Here is a 22,137-nt window from a genome sequence, read left to right as displayed (position 1 = left end):
ACATTTGAAAGTAGACTCAAAGCACATCACAGAAGTGTTTTGAGATGCTCCACAATCAGAAGGGAGGCATAATCCTTGAATTTTGGAACAGAACCATTCTATTCTTGAAAACATGTATTTTGACAGACATCAACACAGCAGCAACATACCAGTCCACTCTGTATTTGCCTTAGCTTGAAGGTCCTACAAATGGAGTGCTGTGATACGACCACTGAACTGACTTCCCGTGGCATGAGCTGTGGTTAAGCTCCAAATTAATCATGTTGGAAACTCTTACTGTGTGGGTCTCTCAGTTCGCCATAGACTCATGAGCCATAATGGGAAACAGAATGTCTCTCTTGGTATGCACTGCATTTGGGTCTGTAATCACTGTTTGATCCCTTGTGAATTTTTGTTTTCAATTGATACTTGAACTAAAGCCATGAAACTGCTAATAATATTTAACAATACATACATCACACACCGCTAAATACGACATCACAAAACAGTAATATAAACATTCCCTACAGACTCTGTAACTTTTATCCAATCAAGACCCCTTGCTTCATCTTCTCCCCGTTACTTGATCTCCCCCTTACCCTTCAGGGTTCAAACAGGACCCAATACCAGATCCTAAACCTAGGACATCCCTGCTTCTCATTTTACCTCGTCCTAACGGTAAAGACAACAGTCTCCTCTCTGTCTCCCCTCTCCCTAGTAGAATGGTTAACAGGTTTTGTGATGTTGTTGTCTGGTACTGTGGTGTTATCAGGTTTCATGGGATGCATTAAGGTACATTACACTCAGTTTTTTCATTCTATTTTCCCTATTCACTTGTGTCTGTGGACGTGGCTGTTGTTATGCATGGTTTAACTCCATGTAGATCCGAGTGTGTCCATGATACATTTGCCATTTTCCTTTCGTGTTTGGTTAAGGGTACTGTCACTGCTTGTCTGTTCAGATTGCTAACCCAGTTGTTTGCCTGCATTTCACATCTAATCTGCAAGGTTATTATTCCTGAATGATTCTTAGTTCCTTGTCTTAAGTCAGACTTAAATCCCTAGTTTTGTGTTAAGATGAATGATAAAAGGCATATGAAAACTATTGATTATTGTTGGAAATATCTTTTGTATTTAGTAGAAGCACATAATGCCAATTTTAGTACACAATGTCAAAGACTAACTTATCAGCAAAGGCATTCATCAGGAACTACTGCTCAGATCAAGACAAGGCTTTTTCTTTCTTTTTTTTTTAAAAACATAAGGCGGCAAAGCCAGGTTCTTCGGTCAGTTTTACAACTAAAGAGCTGTTGAGATCACACCATGACACTGTTTAACCTTTTCAACCCCAGAGCTCCTGGTAACGGGGTAGGAGGGGAACATCTGGTTTGATTTGCTAGCTTGTGTTAGCTAGAGTTTGTTATTGCTGGGAACTACTCAATTCATTTTGGGTATGCAATTTTCAAGCAGGAATCCTTGAAAGACTCATTGGGCTGAATAGGTTCAAGGAAACCACAGTTCACAACAGCTTGACTTTTGACTCCATATCTCCAGTTAGTATTTGAATAAAAGCAGTTTATACAGAGCTATTTTTTTCAAGGTCTCAAAATATGGCGCCAATACAATCAATTTAGATAAATTATCCCCCAAGCTATCTGATGTAAATCCCCATAGCTGTTTACCCAACCTACTCTAGCTCCAATCCCTTGTTATTTTTCTCTGGGATAAAAAGTTACCTTCCAATGAAGCAGCAAAGCTGTTAAAATAAAGAAATATGATTATCTGGCTTATTAGTCCAATGTTTTCAAATCAAATATGTGTTTTCGGTTCAATCTTTCTGCTATAGTAAGTGCAGTTTTAGGAGCAGAATAGCCTTTTATTGTCATTGCACTGTGGAGGTACAACAAAACTGAAGTTGATCTTGGATCTGATGAAGAAATTAATAAGCCAAGGTGAACAGTGGAGTCAGATATAAACGGATGTTTTGAATAGAGCTTCTTTATTACACCACAAGTGGAGCCCTGCAGTGTGTGAGCTGTCCTTGGTTTTCTCTGTGTTCTGAATAGAACATTACAAACTGAAATAACCTGCAATTTTTTGTAAATATTTAGGAATGCTAACAACAAAGTGTGTTCAATCAGAGGCTTCTTCAGCTCCCTTGTTTCACAAATGCAAAGGAGGCCATTCCTGCCCATTGCAATAACTCCACAATGACGGCTTTGTAATGACAAATAACTATTTTAGGATTAATGAAGAATAATTAATTTAAATTCAATAAGATTTGTGTACGTACTACAGCAAACTAACCCTACCCTATCCCTTACCTTGCAAATACTATTTAACTCAAATATTTTATTTCTATTTTAAGTACTAGTTGCTTTTAGGAGGTTAAGACGTGGCACAAAAGTTTTTATAAACTCTGAGAGTAACCAGATTTATTAGCAACATTAATATCTAGGTTTTGTTGATTGACATTACCTCATAGTGCTTGTTCATGCACGACCCTCATCAGACATCAACACACATCGGGTAGTGACAGTTCCAGCAAATAACTCGCCATTCATATTCTGAACAACTTGATTGTTGTCTCACCTAAATATACAAGCACATTACTGCAAGACAAATATATCTTTAAAACCAGCTCAGTCTCATTACAAAATGCATATGCTATATGCATATGCATTTATAATGCATCTATACGTTTATCCACGTGTCCAAAACGCTGTAGTAGAATAGAATATTTTCTATTTTATTAGTATCCCAATACATGAAACTTGAAGTTGTGAATACACAAAAATCCCAATGTACCTTCTCACAGTTGAATTTCTTGATCAGCCATGTAACATGGATGTAAGGTGTGCCACAGGTCAGCCGGTGCATGCCTGTTGTATAGTAAGTAAGAGTAAGTAAGACTTTATTTATATAGCAAATTTCATACAAGAGTTTCAGTTCAAAGTGTTTTACATAAAATCAATAAGGATATAATATTCCTAGAATATACGTCAGCATATTGAAGCGACAATATGATTTAGGTCAGTTCTATGGCACCCTTTGAAACACAAATAAAATTATAAAACAAGATGAAATTGATAAATAGTGCAAGATAAGAAAAACTAGAACATAAAATAAATGAAAGAAGAAAAAAAGAAGAAAACAAGTAAAAAGAAGATAAACCAATCTCTCATTTATACATCCTATCTGAACAGGCAAGATAAAACTAATAAAATGTTTTTGTGAAAAGGTAGGTTTTAAGATGCCTTTTGAAAGTTTCTGCTTCCCTAATATTTCTGGGTAGTGTGTTCCGTAATTTTGGGGCATAAATGACAAAGGCTGCATCACCAATCTTCTTACGACCGCTTCCAGTGACCTCTAATAGACTAGTATGTATACTATGCTAATATGTAAAAAATTATTTTAAAAAAACAACAAACACATCAACTAATCAAAAGTTTAATTGCAGTAGGAATGCACTCATGTGCATGCTTGGGCCTTGACATGACATGATTATTAAAATAAGGAGGTAAAGACTGAAAGAGTGTAAGCATCCACTCGAACATTTTCCACTGAAAATCCCAGACACGTGATCAAGGGTTTCTCCATGATGGGATGGACAAGCTGTGTCAGGAGTTCTTAAGTGGGGAATATGAAAGAAACAGAAATTAAACAGACCAAGTGGGCAGAGCTGCAATTTTGTCTGCTTGTGGCATGTAACACTGTGGTCTGGCAGTTCCAGTCTTTATCATCTTTTAATCAGGTTTTCCCAACTGATCTTACTATAGAATTACTGTTTGCAGATAAGAAAAGTATCTTGCAAGGGTGAATAATCCATGCTTTTCTCTCTCATTCCCTATTGATAATTGTGAAACTGTCTTTGTGTCTTCTTATTGATTTTGGATTCATGAATACCCTCAGCACTGTATAATCTGTTTAGATAAATTGTTAGGAATCTCCTCCCAAACTCCCTTAGCCTCCTTTCTTAGCTCTAAATGTTTGGAGGATCTGCCCAACATTTAGACCTACACTAACAATACTCTGATCTGTATGTGTGTGTGCGTTTCTGGGCATGTGTGTTATCGTGCAGAGGAGATCATTCGCACATGGGCGCCGTTGCTGTGTGTCAGTGATCTCATCAACTTGCATCCAGATCACTGATCATCATTCTATCTCTGATGAGAGGAGTGTCTGTTCAATCAGCTAACAAACACACTCTTAGTCTCTGTGTGTGTTTCTTCCTTAAATCTCTGAATGTAGAGTGTTTATCATTTATTATTACGAAGTCATTCAAATGTACATGTCTGTTACAGGTCATGCCTACAGTTTTCTAATTTTGTGTAGTGATGGCTAATAAGAGATTAAAGCAGTATTTTAAAGATCTTCCACCCCTCTCCAGATAAATGACAGTTATGGAGCTGTTGACACCATTAACAGGTTCAGTGATGAAATAGTTGCACAAGCTAAACATTGAGTTTCTGTTGGGGGATTGGAGACATAAGTGGCACAGTCTTGCTAGTCACATGGTGACACCTGGTGAGGAACCCTTGGTGTCATTTTTCAATTCCCAAGGTACCCCTTTCATTTTTGAACATGCAGGGTATTTTTCTCCTGGTGACCTCATTGTTGTCTGAGACACATCACTATTGGTAGCTTTCTATAATAAAGGAAATAGTGTTAGATCAGTTCCATGCATGTCATAAGACAATGCTAAAGGTTTACAAAGTGTTTCATTTATACGGTCCTTGGGATCCTGATTTAAAAAAAAAAAAAAAAAAAAAGTCCAGAGTGTGTGTATTAAAATACATTTTAATAAGGGACAGAATAATTCAACATCATCTGCACTAAAGAGATATCATTCAAAATTGTACATGATTTTTGCACCTGACATCTTCACAAATTCAAGATAGAGGTTTAATAAACCGTATAAAGTAAATGGCTGGGTTATCAAATCACTGGCATAATTATTACAGTTAGAGCTTTACATTTGACCTTTATAAAATACGCTTAACGCTGCCTTTTTGCCCCCGACATCCTTTGTTTTCTCCCAAACCCTTTCCCTTTTGTCTTTCATATCTAATGCCCGCCCACTTCCGTCCCCACTGGAGGTAGTGAAAGTGGTCGGAGTACACCCAGCTTATCCACCTATTCTGATGGCAAATCACCCTCATCTACTTCTACGTACGTGGCTGCTCCTCGACATTTCCACATACCAGGTAGGCCATAACTGCTCTGCTCTGCTTGCAGCTTAACTCCTAATTTTCTCCACACCTTTACATTTTCTGTTGCCCAGGCTGTCAGCTGATGTGATGAAATAAAAGGTGAGCTATGAGGTCATAATCAGACAAACTTTCATTAAATAATCGGTGCCAAATTTTTTAGCAAATGAAATTGTATTTGTTTATGTTTATGTTTATGTATTTAGCAGACGCTTTTATCCAAAACGACTTACAAATCAAGATATAACAAGCTATACAAAAAGCTAACAATAAACTACATAGAAGAAACCCACTAGTCCGACTCTGTCTGAGGTGACAGAGTAGAGATAGGGTGCAGGCATAGCAGGAAGTGCAGAAAGATAAAGTGCAAAGATAGAGGGGGTAGGGAAGTACAAGGTAAGTGCTAGGATAGGAGATGCTCTCTGAAGAGCTGGGTTTTCAAGAGCTTCTTGAAGATAGACAGGGACGCCCCTGTTCTGGTAGCGCTCGGTAGGTCATTCCACCATCGTGGGACGACACATGAAAAGAGTTTGGATTGTCTTAGGCGTGGTGTAGGCACTGCTAGACGACAATCCTGGGACGAACGGAGGGACCGAGTTGTGACATAAGCCTTTGCAAGAGCATTCAAGTAGATGGGAGCCGTTCCATTAAGCACTTTGTAGTCACTAACATCAGTGACTTGAATTTGATGCGGGCGGCTAAGGGTAGCCAGTGGAGTTCAATGAACAGAGGGGTGACGTGTGTTCTTTTAGGCTGATTGAAGACCAGACGCGCCGCCACGTTCTGGACCATCTGCAGAGGTTTCACAGCACAGGCTGGGAGACCAGTTAGGAGAGCATTGCAGTAGTCAAGGCGGGAGATGACCATGGCCTGCACCAGGAGTTGGGTGGCATGTTGGGTTAGGTATGGTCTGATCTTTCTTATGTTTAGTAATGCAAAGCGGCATGAACGAGCAACCGAGGTAACGTGTTCTTTGAAGGTTAGTTGGTCATCAATCATGACACCCAAGTTTCTAGCAACCTTTGATAGAGCAAGAGATAGGGATTCAGTTTGGATGCAGATGTTGTAGTGTATGGTTGGTTTGGCTGGGAAGACCAGCAGTTCAGTTTTTGGGAGGTTAAGTTGGAGGTGATGGGCTTTCATCCATGTTGATATGTCAGAGAGACAGTCTGAGATTCGTGCTGAGACCGTGCGGTCGTCAGGTGGGAATGACAGATAGAGCTGGGTATCATCAGCATAACATTGGTATGAGAAGCCATGTGATCGGATGATCTGTCCCAGTGAGTTGGTGGATATGGCAAAGAGAAGAGGTCCCAGTACTGAACCTTGGGGGACCCCTGTGGCGAGGTGGTGCGCTGCAGAAGTGTGACCAAGCCAGGATACTTTGAAAGAGCGACCAGTGAGGTATGATTCAAACCAGGAGTATGGACAAAAGGATACTGTGGTTGACAGTGTCAAATGCAGCTGATAAGTCGAGCAGGATAAGTACAGAGGACTTAGCTGTTGCTCTGGCTTCTTTTAAGGCTTCTGTCACAGCCAACAGAGCCCTTTTGGTGGAGTGTCCACTTTTAAACCCAGATTGGTTTGGGTCAAGGAGGTTGTTATGTGAGAGGTAATCGGTGACCTGCTTAAAGACCGCCCTTTCAATGATTTTAGACAGAAACGGGAGGAGAGAGACCGGCCGATAATTCTCCACGAGTTGGAGGGAGGGAATTTACAATAATGATTTTGTAATATTGTAGTAATATACCAACAAATTCAAGAGATAGATTTGGTTTTACTGCCTCCACCATAGCAATCCATCAAAACAATTAATTTAAACCCTCAGTTACTTGAGTTCAGTCACTGCAACATGATGGATGGTCGGTTCTTCTGAATCTCTGAAAGACTTGCTTAAGCCACGTGTGATTTCCAGTATCATTGTTTGAGTGTCGTTGAATTGTACTGCGTCAAAATAATGACCAATACACTGATATATTTTGAATATGTTGCATGATTATTTAAAAAACTGATGTTTTTGATGTGCTTTAATAAAAATTATAATTGTCTGGGTTCAATTGAACTATACTGTGTCTGCTGTTTGCCTCCCTAAAATATCCCATCTTTCAATAACTGCTAACTCATGCTTATTTTTCTCCATTTTTTTCTCTTTCTTTCTCTCCCCCTGCCTATGTTGCTTCTTTAATTTCCTTTTGTATGCTCTGATCCCATCTCCAGAGACTATGGTCAAAGATAATATCTATAGAAAACCCCCCATCTACAGACAGCATGGTACAGTTAACTTCCTTTTTAACACGTCCCTCTCTGGTCTGGTCTCTGCACGATGTGTTGCTTGTCACTTGTCAGTCATCTTCTGTATCCCAGTTGTTTTCCTTTGTTTTCTAAGGCCTGCACTCGCTCAGTAGACTGTACGTTTACATGCATAGAGATGTTGTTTGAGTGGGCGTATTCTAAGTTAGAAAAATTAACACACTGGACAAGTATATATACTAAAACAATATTTTGACAGTTGGTAATATTATGAAAAATGTCCAAAAAGAAAATTTGCAACACAAAAATTTTGATGGAAGAAAGAGATGGTACCCACTCGATGATCCTTCTCTGAGAACAGATGTCCTCTCCTGAAATAAAGTAACACAGCTATTGTTATAAGCCTAACTAGGCCTATAGACTAAACGGCTGGTCCTCTAGTATGGCTTTGTCAATAAGTCGTCAAATCAAAATGTTAATACCTGTAAATACGGCCGACTGGGCTGTTCTTTACACTATTAACCCTGCAAAGTAATAGGAGGGAAATACAACTCATATGAGCATTTCCACTCTGGATGGAAAGTTCAGTATGTCAACTATTTTTAACTTCAGGGTTACATTCAATCAATAGCACAATGCTTTACCAAAACTCTAGTCACTTCCTGTTTGGATTTTGGCAAATAACAACCCAAATTTGAAAAAGTTGTGGGGGTATGTGAAATTGTAAATTAAAACAGAATGCAGTGATTTGCAAATATTATAAAATTGCTTATTCTAAATAGACCATAGAAATGATCTTTAGTTCAGAGAGACTCTGCCTCTCTAAGGTGCTCTTTTATGCCCAATCATGTAAATGACCTGGGGTCAATTATAACCCAGTTAGTTGCAACATGTTCCTCCAGCTGTTTCTTTTTAGTACCACTTACTTTTACAGCACTTTATTGAACCCATTCCAACGTTTGAGATGTGTTGCAGACATTATTTTAAAAAGGGGCTAATATTTTTCATGAAATGGTAAAGTGTCTCCCTTTTAACATTTGATATGTTTTCTATGTTCTATCGTTGATAAAATATTGGTTTATGAGATTTGCAAATAATTGCCTTCTGTTTTCATTTCCATTTTACACAGCATCACAACTTTTTTGAATAAGAGTTAAATATCTATAAATAGCTAATGTAGGTTAGCAGTAGGGAGGAAGAACTCCCTTTTAAGAAGAAGAGCACCCATTTACCTCAACCAGTTGAGAGACTCAAATAAAGATAGGACAGAAATATAAACAAAGACAAAAAAACTATCATCATCTCATCATCAGTGGGTTCCAAAATCATCTGCTGCACTTCTGCTGATTTAAAAAGGTGTTCGGCAATACTATAGCAGGTTAACATTTTCACTCAAGACAGGAGGAAGGTCTTAGATCTGGCTCAAGAGGTAACATCTTGTTTTCCTGACTTTGGGTTTACTCATCATAAACATGCCCAAAATTAGATACAGTGATATACTGATAGTCTGTTTTGATTATCCAGCCTATTTGGGACTGAATCTGATTGGGATAGGGCCCCTATTGCTCTCCCCGGTCATGCATGTCTGCACTCATCTCACCATCTCATTCGTTGGTTTAGTGTTGATCTTGTCACTGTGTGCTCTCTGTGAATGGTCAGGCACATAAATCACTTTGTATGGTGGCATTAGTGTTGTGTTGATCACTGTTTCAATCGCTGTGTCTCTCTCTCTCCTAATCTGTGTGTCTGAATAAGATGTTTCAGTTTTCCCTCTATTTGCCCTGGAGCTATATGTTGCCTATTTTGAGAAAATATAGTCTTCCACTAGACAGAAGCAACCAAAATGCATGTATACTCAACTCCAAAACGTTTTTCTTACTCCTATAACTCAAGGAACTATTCAACTTTATCAAATGTCACAAGTAAATAGGCTGCATATGACCTAGTTGCACAGTTTTATGAGCTGACTATTATCATCTTGATTGTATGTATTCAAGCAGACATTAGGTCACTGATGCGCTCCTTCCTTCCAAGAAAAGAGATGTTGAGTAGGATGCATCTCTGTGGGTATTTGCTCTGATAAAACATGCATTTTACAAATAGAAATGTACTAATATTCAGTAATAGGCAGCATTTTAACGATGTATTTGCTGCATTATTAAACATACAGATTTACTTGTTTTTTTCTGGGACACCTAAAATAGAATCCTTTTGCCCCAAAAGTTTTGCTAAAGAAGACAGGCCATTAAATGTTCATCAAATTATTGTAAACTTTTAGCTGATTTTGGTCCCACAGTTAGAGAGTAAGTTACAAAATCATAAGGAAGCACACATAGCTTCACAGTTGATATCATGATCATCTATCAAAGAGAAATTCAATTCAATTCAAAAATATATAGCGCCAAATTACAACAATTGTCATCTCAAGGCACTTAAATAATATAGTCCAATTCAAGCCAATTGGAATTCAATTAATTGTAATCATAATCCAATTAATTCACATAGAGCCAATTAAAAAAATAATATCCTAGCTAAAGGAAACCAACAGATTGCATCGAAACTTGTCTTCAGTCCAATCTCCCGTCCTGAGCATGCCTGTGGCGACTGTGGAAAGGAACGACTCCCTTTTAACAGGAAGAAACGTCTAGCAGAACCAGACTCAGGAAGGCTGGCCATCCGCCTCGACCAGCTGGGGTTTGAGAAGACAGAAAAGAGGGAAAAGAGGGGGGAAAAACACCATAACACCATTCAAAGGATAGTCAGATGTCAGTTAAGAGAAAGTGATCATACACTGAGGCCCTGTCCCAATTCCTTCCATTCGCCACAGCACTTGTTCCTACCTCTCCATTTTACAGAGATATGATGCCCCCTTTTTTTGTAAATCAATGAGTTTGGGTCACCTATCCCCTGAACTAGGGCATTGATAGCCATTTAGTTGGCTAGATTACCACTACTACTTGATCCTTAGGGGAAAAGGAGCACCTACCATACCTGCAAGAAGGAAAAATGTAGGGTTTGGACCAAGGGGAGGAATTGGGATTCAGCCTAAATTTAAGTGTGTTAGACCATCTGAAATCACCCTAACAGTAGGAAAAATTAAACAAAAATTAAATCACCCTAATGGGACCATAAATATCCATATCAACATCTACTTTAACCTAGACTGTAGATGCTATAGATGTTTTCCTTGAGTGACCAACAGGTCAAACTCCCAGTGGTAATCGAAATGCTATTAACCTTTTCTATGCTGTGCATGTGGAGCTCCTTCTATATGCTGTCTGCAGCTGATGATGTCATGCTCCAGGTGTGATTTATACTAGAGTTAATAGTGCAGTGCAGTGGAGCTAAGAGACAGATAATCCAGCACATTACCTGTGAGATCCTATAACGTCTGACTGTTTTACAGCTTCTAGAACATCCTGGCAGGATGGTGAGGAAAGCAAGGTGGGTCTGTGTGTACAGTTTATGTGTGCCTTTATATATCTGTTGAGGTCTGTCTTTTCAAGTCACTTTCTGAAACTTTACAAATACTGTTCATCCATTTACTAATTCACTAACTCATACTTTGCTATCATCGATCACTTCTTTCGTGCTTTCCGTCCTTCTCTCTCTTCTGTCTCTTTCTCCCATACTTTTTGTAGAGGACCAGTTGGATGATCTTGAAGAGTGAGATTGATTGTCAGATGGGTCCAGAAGACCTGAACCCCCGCAAATCAACCTGCAGTCTGCCCACTGACATATCCCAGCCAAGTGAGTAGCCATTCACAAGCTCAGCCAGACATTGAGTAAGGGCTAAAGCATAAGATGAAAAATTATATCTTGTTATCTCTGCAGATTTCCCCTACAATAAATCTGCATCTTTACCTGGTTATGGAAGGAATGGCATCTACAAGGTGAGCTACCAACTTTTTCAACTGGTTGCAATCTGCATTTTCACCCTCAGGTGTCAGTGACATCACCACAAGAGCCCATACATGTCTGGAGTCCGAATCTGAGACCTTTGTTTTAGACAATTAAGTGATCTTATTCAGGGTCAGGGTGTTACGGTAGTCAAATAACCTTTAAGCACCACAGGACTACACCCTCGCACTCTCTATTAATCATCACAGTAAACCTCAGAGCACTATCTAGTGCCATTTAAATGTTTTCCTCCATCATAAAAACCTTTTGGTATCAGACTACAGATGGGTCAGTCAGTACCTTACACTCCACACAGGGATGCCTCTGTTTATTATGAGGATGCTCGGGGGTGTTTAGTCTATCATCTACTGATATGATATTGCTGTTCTACTTCTGTATTTGTTGATAGATGGTGGACAAGCAGACAAAACAAAACAGAGGAGGAAATTAAAGTTCATGTCGTATTCATGGCACAATATATTCAATTATTTTTCATTTGCTGACATTACAAAAGTTAATGTTGCCGACAGTAGATTTAGTGTGTTGGCAGTCGAGTGAACATGTTCTAATAAAGTAAATATGACGCTATAAAATGGAAAAAGACACTTTAGATATATAGATATTTTTGTGGAAGTATATTGTGGACATAATGATCATTCACTGTGTATTAGAATCAAAATGGAATTAAACTTGAATGATGCTGTCAAGTAGCCAAATAAAAATTGACATGACCTCACACAGTGGTGCAATACTGAGATTTTGGGCACTTACTAATCATCATTGTTGCTTGTTGAGCTGGTTAACAACTGTTTTGGCTTCTGCAAAATTCTGAATATTGCACTGCATTGTAGGATTATTAGCAGAAAAGAGTCCTGCCGCTAATACTACTTTTTCATTTAATTGTAGAATTTCAAGGCCTCTGTAACACATATATATATCCTAATGTATGTGATGTGTGTGATGTGTTCTAATACTCAGAATTCATACACTCCATAAATTTTACTCGATTATTAAACAAACAAGTACATTACTCCCTACCCACTATTTTTTTGATATTTCCAAATTAAATTATACAAGTTTGCTATCAAAAGAATGTGTCATATTCACCTTCCATCGGTCTGCTTCATAGAATGTGAGCAAATCAAGGGCAAAAGCATAAATTAAGACTTTGAGATGAACCATTGCTTGGAGAAAGGACACAAGTGTTTATGACACAGAACATCTGAATGATGGTCTAAGAGTTTGTGTTTTCCTACAGGCTGCTGATATGGCGGAGGATGAAGTAGACCCAGACTCCCAAAGCTGGGGAGGCATGAGAGGTGAGACTGAACTTTAAGTCAAGCTGGTTATCTTCAGCTCTTGTCTTTATTTTAACAAGTAAACCAATGAAATGCCAGTTATGCAGAACAAATAATGCGGTGCAGTCTGTGGGTGTGTAGCCCCTTATTTTTATCTATAAATTAAAAAATGTTGGACCATTCGGTGATGACAAATTTAAACAGGAAGATTTAAGGGCAAGCAGAAGAATGGCAGTCCTCTAAAGTGAATCCGGCTGACCAGCTTACAGCTAAAGTCCTCTCAACATAAATTGACCACAATTCAGGGATAGCCACGACAGAAGATACCAAGGAGTTAGGCCTTTTGCATGAGACTCCCACCAAAAATTTAATACACGTGATAAGTTTTCCTTCTCCTGTTTTGTTTACCATTAAATTAAGCAACCAGAGTTATTCGATAAAAAAAATCTGCATATGCTATTTTGTCAGTTGTTACATTACCTAGATCCTGTTCAAGAACACATGCAGCAATTTCCCTTTTGACATTTGATCTGCTGGTCAGATGAAACAAGTACTCAGAATAAGTCATCTAGGTCCTGGACAATCTTACTGGCATTTTTTTGTGATTTTCTTTTTTTCTTTTTTCAATTATCGTTTTACTTATTTTGTAGCAAACTCAAGTGTGGAATTTAATACCAACTTAAGACTTTAAATGACTGCAGAAAATTGAGTTGGTGATTCTAGTAGTTGTTATTGTTGAAATTAAGGTGACAATTTTTGGAACTCGGAATTTGGCTTGTTATTGATAAATACCCGCTATTTTTTAATATTCTTTATTGCATTTGAATTAATTGTTTGGAATAAAACAATATCACCTTTGCTATTTGGAAACATTACTTGAAACAATTTATAAAAAAAATTGTCAGGTGGCTAAAAAATGTGTTTCTTTTACCAAAATCAGACTACCTTAACAGGAACTGATTATAAGACACTAAGGCTTAAAGAAACATCAGCCAAGAGCGTGTATGTTCCCTTTTGTGTTAGCATTAATGTTTTTCCTCTTTTTACCATAACTGGTAATGATAAGCTTCTACATGAAATGCATCCTTCTATTTTAAGTAAAATAACACAGTCGTGTTTATTTTAACATCTGTCCTTAATTGTTTCCACGGTATACAAATACAAAAGGAAAATTGAATTGAAGGTGAACAATCTTGTTTCCGAACTGATTAACCAAACCACCTTCACAACCATTTTCCCTGTTCCAAGCTCAAACCTGAACTCAGAAAGACCATTCTGTGAGTCAAGTGGAAACAGGATGTTGGACTTACCAGAAAATATGATCCTGAGTTATAACATGAAGACAAGGGGCATCAAAACCCCTGGAACTGAATCAATCAGTTTAAAGCCATTAGCTGAGACAAAAGCTAAAATGGCCAAAGAAGAATCTCTGACCAAGAGATTAAGTAGCTTAGCCGTGGCACACCAAGTGATGGAACAAGCCACCGACAAACTTAAAGCTCGGTCACAGGAAATGTCACAGTTACAGGAGGAAACCAAATTCCTCCAACACAGACTTGAAGTCACTGAGAGGGCATCTAGCCAAGCTACTGCCCAGGTAACAGAGTTAACAACACAGGTTGAGAACTCAAACCAAGAAATCATTCAACTGAATGAAAACAACAAAAGGCTTGAACAGCCACTTCAGAGCTGCCAACAGCAGTTATTTTCAATCCAAAGCCAACTGGAAAAGGTGGACCGAGTACAGAAAGAGTCCCAGCAATCCCTCCAGGTGGTCCTGCAGAAAGTGCAGGATTTAGTCACCAAAGTTCCAGCTTATGATGAGCATCTCGATGTTAAGCAGGAACAAAAGCAGCCGTTGAAAGGACAGTTAGGCAAAACTAAAGATGAACAAAACACAGTACATCAACAGCTGGAACACCTATCAGATAAATCAAAGGTGTTAAGAGAGGCCTACTTCAGTCCTTTGACACAGGACGTGAGCAAAAAACACATGGTTTCCCCCAGGGAGACAGAAGGAACCATTTTCCTGACAAGAAAGGGACCTACAAGAGCCCAACTGTTTTACCCCCGTCTTCAACGATAACAAATGCTTTCAGATCTGAAAAGATCACTTTTGATCCAGGTAAATCGGATCAACCATTTCCTACTTTAGCGCCCCACATTCCACAAGCTCCCTCGGACGAAGAGCTCGACAAGATTGCTCGTAATGTGCACAGGTTTGAACCCACTCCTGGGATACCACATGACACCCGAGCATATTTGAATGACATTGATTTCTATCTGCGAAGGTTCCCAAATGCATCCGTTCAGGACAAATTCTACTTGATTAAGGTTACATCCAGCCACAAGGTCAGTAGATTCATTGAACGTGAACCTGATTACATACACAGTGACTATCAACTCTGCCAAACTCTTGAATGAGAGATTTCAGATGAGTTGACCCATTCTGGCTTAAGCGCTGCTATGATGGTTAAACAGGGACGGAATGAGCTGCCTCAGCAGTACTATTATCACCTCCTCAAGGCCTATTTTGGTTTCCGCAACGAGGTAGGAATGGAGGAAGACATGAGTTATAAAACTCTTTTCATTCAAAACCTCCACCTGGCTACCAGCTATCACTTAGGAGTTTTAGCTAACCCTCACACTGCTACAACTCAGCAGCTATGTGAATGGGCCACTCAAGGTTTCCAGAAACATAGACAGGCCAAACGGCCAGAACACATCACCGCACTGACCCAGAACACAGGTTCTTGGTCCCCAGAGATTGAAGACAGACAAAGTGGCAGACCTCCAGAAGAAGTCCCCCACTGGTCACGATCACAGCGGCCTAAGAAAGACTTCAAACCTAACTACTCCAAACCATCATGGCCCCACCATGAACCGACTTACTGCCATACTGAATACCACAGTGTTCAGTCAAACTCCCAGAGAGGCATGTCTTTTCACAACAGACATGACCAGCAGTCTGCTAAAAACCGCAACTGCCATTATAGACATCATTCTCGCTATAAAACATCACGTACCGTGTGGTCGCAACCATCACCAAATCAGAAGGCAACTGAGATGAACAGGTTCACTGATGAGGACCACACAGAACCTCAGCAATGGTAGAGAGAAATAAGTGCCCTCAGTCAAGATGATAGCGATACCCTGAAAAATCTGCTGTTAAAAGGGAAGAAAAGAACAAAACTTGAGAACCCTGCAATGGCCAACCATGCTAACAGAGACTTATAAATGCTAGCCTGTTCCTGGAGGTAGGACCATACACCCCAACCAACAGTCTAGTAGCACCAAGCAACAAACCTTTAACCATAGCTATCTTCTGAAAGGAAGCAAAGAAGCTTCCACTCAAAATATCACTTACCTAATCTTGATAAAACTACTCCATAGTATCATAATGCCCCACGATTGAATCAAGGACACCTCAGTGTTCAAAATCGCAATGTTCAGTCTATCATCATCTGGTATCACACTCAGACTTACCTTATTTCACCCATGTGACAGCTACAAATGGGGGAAACTGGTCTACTTCGGAATTAAAAGCCAATTAGTAGTGAAATACTGACAACAGCTTCCACCATGGATTTCTTTTTCTGTTAGGATGTCACTCGTTACTGCTGTACAGTGGAGTTCTGTTCGGGACTGCCACCGTGACAAGTATGTTACACATTACTGTCCGTACAAAGTCCTGCGAATATGCTCATACTCAGGTAGTAAACATGCTCATATCATAACTATCGAAAATACCACATCCTAAGTCGAGACTCTAGCAATGAGTAATACTCTCCCCTAACGTTGATTTTTCTTTCTCAGATTTTTTTACTAGGACGTTTCCATTTGAAATTATTTAGGCTTAGAAACCTTTATTTATGAACATTCTCTTTAGATATTAGACATTCTTCGCATAGGTTAACTAACTTAACCAAATGTACTTATAACCTTTTTGTCTTATAGCCTTTGTAGTGTCAGAATTGTATTAAGCTGTCTCGAGACACCCACTGTAACCGTCTTGAAAGTTCCAGCTCCCACCCAACCCAGACACACTGGAGTTCTACACCTGCGATTCGGAGCTGCCAAAAGTCCAGATCTGATTCGAATGGGGGATATATATAGAGTTTTAAGATTGATGGAATGAGAGTCTGGCGGAGAGTATTTGAAAATGGCAAGAGAGGAAGATGAGATGGAAGAAGAGGGTCCAAAGAAAACAGAAAGAGAATAATGTAGTAGAAAGATACATTTTGCGTTTTTCTTTGTCCATCATTCTGTCTCTGTATAGCACGTTTTAAACTCTACTGCTGCAGCATCCTCACCTATTTTTGATCACCAAAAGGAGCCAGTGTTAACCTTGTCAACCTTTTTGTCAATCTTTGGTGAATTTAAGTTCACCTCATCAGAGTTGGTCAGGAACCAAAACCAACTCGACCCTTGGACAATTTTATCATTATTTGCTGTGAATTCCGACACACCACCCCGTTTATCTTCGGAGCTACCAAAAGCACTCCGGCGCATGAAAGCGAAAGGGACCCGCTGGCGATTACCTGTGGTTCGGAGCTGACCTAATAGTAAGATCTGCCCTGTTCTTACATTTCAGATGGTATGCGGTGGGTGTCAAGAGAATTTGCAGTTAAAAAGACAAATTAACCCAAGTTGTCAACTTTTAAATTCAAATAGTAACAAACCTAGACTATATGAATGATTCCGGTATCCATCCATCCCCTCCCCTTAGTTCTTTTCAATTCACTAAGTGTTTCTTATATAATCGTCCACATTCAAAGCATTACTCCTGTTGATTCATATCTTTGGTCATGTCATTTTAATAAATGGTTCATATATATACATATTTAAAATCAACCGGTTTTTGTGTATGTGTTCTTTACGTATGTGTGAGTCCAACAAAATGAGAATTCTCGAGTTGGCAGACTATACGAGACTGGAATTTATTAATTATTAATTTAACATACCAGAATTGTAAGATTCTGTTTTTTTCCTTCGATTGAAGGTGGTGCCCTAAAACTAGCTAAAATAAGGCTTATTCAGATAGTGAGAACTTGTGTACACTATAAATATATATTGTTGGTGCCTCCTGTGCCGGCTATGTATGATTTGGCTACAATTTTCAACATTTCAGTAACGTAACAGACAATAACAGAAAAGAAAAGAAAAGAAAAAAAAGAAGCTGCAAAACAGTACAAAAAAAAAACAAGCAACAACAACTGCAACAAAAATATAGCAAATTAAATCAAATCAGTCCATGGTCACGGTTCACAGTTCATCCTTTGTGAATGTTATGTAAGCATGCCAAATCCTATTGTGATATGGTAGTGTCAGAGGTCCATAAACAGGCCCCATGTCCTCCGGAAGTCATTCCCCTTTAGGGGCGTATGTGTCTTAAAGTTTCATTTAGGATTTGTTTAAACAGATTAAATGATGGGGGTCTTTGTTGATTCCAATTGAGAAAGATGCATTTCTTTGCTATATAGGACATTATGATAGTCCTCTGATTCTGATTATCTTCCCGTGTGTGGTGTCCAATTCTGTACCATAAAGGTACAGTGTTGGTGTGATGTCCATCGGGGCTTCTACAACCTTAACAGTTAGGTCATGTACCGCCTTCCAGAAATTTAATTTTAATTTCCTGCATTACCAGAAAATATACGTAAGTGACCCTTTTACAATGATGACATCTGGGGGATGAGTTAGGAAACATTTTGCTTAAGTGGAGCGGAGTAAGATACATCCTGTGCATGAATTTCTTTTTTTTTTTTATACAATATAATACAGGACAGTGAGGAAAAAACATTTTGACGTATAGTATCCCACTGATCTTTATCAAATATCCATATCCTTCTGCCATATTTTCCTAAGTGGGGTCAAGGAAGAGTACAACAGAGTACTATGAATTACAGAAATTTTTCCTTTTAATGATGTAGATTTCACCAAAATCTCCTCAAGATTTGTCAGCCCCAAAGACAGGCGTCTTTCCCCTTTCAGGGTGTTTATTAAATGGCAAATTGGCTGACGTGGTGGGAAAGGTTCCCCTCTCCAACAATACTGTTGCCAGGAGAATTTATGATATTTCTGGGGATATTGAGGGACAATTGCTGGACAGAATAAAAACCTCCGTGGTACGCAATACAAGTGGACAAATCTACTGACATAGAAAATAAGGCAATAATGTTGGTGTACGTCCGATATGTGCATCAGGATGAAGTGCATGAAGATCTCTGTGGTCTTTCACTTCCGAGCTCAACCACCGGCGCAGAAATATTCAGAGTTGAAGGAATATGCTGCAGACAGACTGGACTGGTCGTTTTGTGTTGGGGTCTGTACTGATGGGGCTGCCGCAATGACGGGGCGGTTGTCGGGTTTACTGCCAAACTGAAAGAAGTGGCGCCGGAATGCGAGGCAACTCATTGCATGATTCACCACGAGATGTTGGCAAGCAAGAAAATGTCCCCTGAACTCCATACAGTCCTGAACAACACAATACGGGTCATTAACCACATCACAGCCAATGCCCTGAATTTGCGGCTGTTTGAATTATTGTGCGAGGACATGGATGCTGATTATAAGCGCCGCCTTCTACATAGAGAAGTTAGGTGGCTGTCAAAAGGAAAAGCGTTAACCAGAGTGTTCCAGTTAAGGGAGCAATTACAGAAATTCCTCTCCGACAGACAGTCACCATTAGCAGAGCACTTTAGTGCCAAAAGGTAGCTCTCAAAACTTGCATATCTGAGCAAAAGGTTCATGTCTTTGAATTAATTAAATCTGACGATGCAGGGGAGGATGGCTGATACATTCAGGCTGGCAGACAAAATCGCTGGATTCAAAGCTAAATTGACCACCTGGGCACGGCGCATCAACCGGGGTGTTTTTGACATGTTCATCAACTTGTCCAGCTTTTCGGAAGAGCCAGCAGAAGTTGGCAAGTTGATACACAGCCACCTGACATCACTATCTTATGTGCTATTTCCCATCTTCAAAGGACCTGTGGAAAGGCAAAGGATGGATGCGCAATCCATTTCAAAATGACGATGGTCGAGACCGGCTCCCATCAAAACAAGACGACCAGCTGATTGAGCACAGAAATGACGGAGAACTGAAAACACTATTTGATTCAACATCATTGTCATCATTATGACCTACCAACCGGTTTACAGTACAAACCAGATCTCATGGCATTACCTTTCACAGCAAAGAATGAAAAATTACTTTTGATTGTATTTGGCCATTATAACATCATTTTACGAACAGAATTTTTCGACTTTGTGGCTAAGACTAAGAAGTCCCGGGCATTCACAGTATTATGTGGTGAAACCAGCCTCAAAACAACCAAAAAGTCTTTCCTATTTAACTAAATTGACTTAAGTAACTACTCTGATTGTTGTTAGTTGCTTTGCTAACTTTTCTCAAACTATGTAGATTTCCCAAAGATAAAGAGCTGAGAGAAAGCAATGGTGCGGTCAATGAGGAAATGCAGTGGATCTTCAGACCTGGAGCAACAGGTGAACAAGCAGAGTGGATCCTCTCAAGCTAACCTAAAGGGCAACCAAGCAAATAAACCTTGGCTTCAAACCGAACAGTACTTTGGCGGATGGACTTCCAACTCCCACTGTACCAGTAAATTTGTTGCGAATTGAGGCACAAGCTCATGATTTCTGTGCTCACACTGATCCTCAGGTACGACCTGAGTGCTCACACTGGCATTAAACAGGAACGTTTGCAAAATCGTACATCCATCCATCCATCATCTGCCGCTTATCCGGGGGTCGGGTCGCGGGGGCAGCAGCTACCCAGCTCACATCGCACCCGACCCCCTTGGCCCCTCCCACGGGTGGTGAGCCCGTCGGAAGGGGGACCCACGTCATCATTTCGGGCTATGCCCGACCGAGCCCCATGGGCACAGACCCGGCCACCAGGCGCCCGCTGCCGGGCCCCACCCCCGGGCCTGGCTCCGAGGGGAGGCCCCGGTGTCCCATATCTGGGCAAGGGATCACGAGGTCCAAATTTTTTGTTCATCATGGGGGGTCTTTTGAGCTGTTCTTTGTCTGGTCCCTCATCTAGGATCTGTTTGCCTTGGGTGACCCTACCAGGGGCTTAAAGCCCTGGGCAACATAGCTCCCAGACTCATTGGGGCACGCAAACTCCCCCACCACGATAAGGTGACAGCTCAGGGGGGAGGCAAAATCGTACAGTTTTATTTATTCCAGGCTTTAGAATCGCTCCCCTTCCAGGCAATCATCTGAAAGTGAAATATAAGCTTAGCCATATTAAGATGATATATGTTCGTCAATGCCCCCCGTGTAGATATATGTATGTATGTTCATGAATGTGAATATAAAAAACGATGAATCAAAATCAGTTATATGTAAATGTTAGTGCTCTTTATTCAGAAAACCCTCATGTCACATCTACATTTCAGGATCTGGTTATTATAGACATAGATTAAATGTTAAATATAAATATTTCGATATTTATCATGGTAACAGTGTTACACACATAAAACATTAGAAAAATACATATGTTGGTTTGGTGCTTACCTATACCCTAAAAATAGGGAGTAAACATTTATAATCATCACTTTAAAAGTTAAAAGTCCCGAAGGAGACTATGTCTCTCGGCTGGCCTGGGAACGCCTCGGGGTCCCCCCGGAAGAGCTGGAGGAAGTGGCCGGGGACAGAGACGTCTGGGTTTCTCTGCTCAAGCTGCTGCCCCCGCGACCCGACCCCCGGATAAGCGGCAGATGATGGATGGATGGATGGATGGATGGATGGATGGATGGATGGATGGATGGATGGATGGATGGATGGACTTTAAAAGTTAAAAGTTTTTGGTACCTATTTGTTTCCCAAATATGTTAGTGTGTCTGTGTGAATTGGTGAATAGGAGGCATTAACTTAAAGCACTTTGTAGAAAGGCACTTTATGAAGTTCAGTCCATTTCCTTTTATTAGTTTATGGGGAAGATCTACCACATCCAATATGGCGGACACGCTCACGTATCGCAGTAACGGACCAACCTGCTCAATGAGGCGTCTATGTATATATGTCTATGGCCATGACCACCACTACCACTGAGACCAGACTTAGAAGCAGACTGAAAGTGAATAGTACCCTGCGTGTCTCACTGTCTCCCATCATGCCCCGGTATGATGTTCTTGTGGCCAGCAAACAGGCCCAGGGGTCTCAATGATACTGATTTCAGTAAGTTGATGACATCATTTGTGGTCCTATTTTTTGTTTAGTTTTATTGTATCCTGGTTTTGAACTGTATCTTTTGCATGCATATTGTTAATGAAACCACAGGAAGTACAGCTGACAAGTCTTCTGTACAGCTAAAGAGGAATATACATGTTATGATCATGTACAAATTGTTCTGTTCTTGTTGGTCTGGTCAGGTATTTTCTTGTGTGGTTTGGTCTAAGATTTGACTAAATTTGTAAAGCCTTTACATTTAGCAACTTTTAGAAATGATAGGCTGAAATAACTGTGTGAGTTT

The 22,137-nt window shown here is 39.9% G+C and overlaps 1 protein-coding gene across 1 annotated transcript in view; it reads left to right on the top strand.

Moving 5' to 3' along the window:
• The window catches only part of ablim2 (actin binding LIM protein family, member 2), a 112,479-nt gene that overhangs the window by 77,967 nt on the left and 12,375 nt on the right, over positions 1 to 22,137 (top strand). The window contains exons 12-17 of the mRNA XM_072376984.1: positions 5,078 to 5,185; positions 7,406 to 7,459; positions 10,845 to 10,882; positions 11,080 to 11,188; positions 11,273 to 11,331; positions 12,597 to 12,657. Of these exons, the coding sequence (XP_072233085.1) occupies positions 5,078 to 5,185; positions 7,406 to 7,459; positions 10,845 to 10,882; positions 11,080 to 11,188; positions 11,273 to 11,331; positions 12,597 to 12,657 (429 nt within the window). The remainder of the gene's footprint in view (positions 1 to 5,077; positions 5,186 to 7,405; positions 7,460 to 10,844; positions 10,883 to 11,079; positions 11,189 to 11,272; positions 11,332 to 12,596; positions 12,658 to 22,137) is intronic.

The sequence above is a fragment of the Leuresthes tenuis genome, unplaced genomic scaffold, assembly GCF_036924035.1.
Source record: "Leuresthes tenuis unplaced genomic scaffold, fLeuTen1.0.hap1 SCAF_22, whole genome shotgun sequence".
NCBI classification, from domain to species: Eukaryota; Metazoa; Chordata; class Actinopteri; order Atheriniformes; family Atherinopsidae; genus Leuresthes; species Leuresthes tenuis.
Note: the sequence above shows the minus strand (reverse complement) of the source record. Positions and strands in the feature narration are given on the sequence as shown.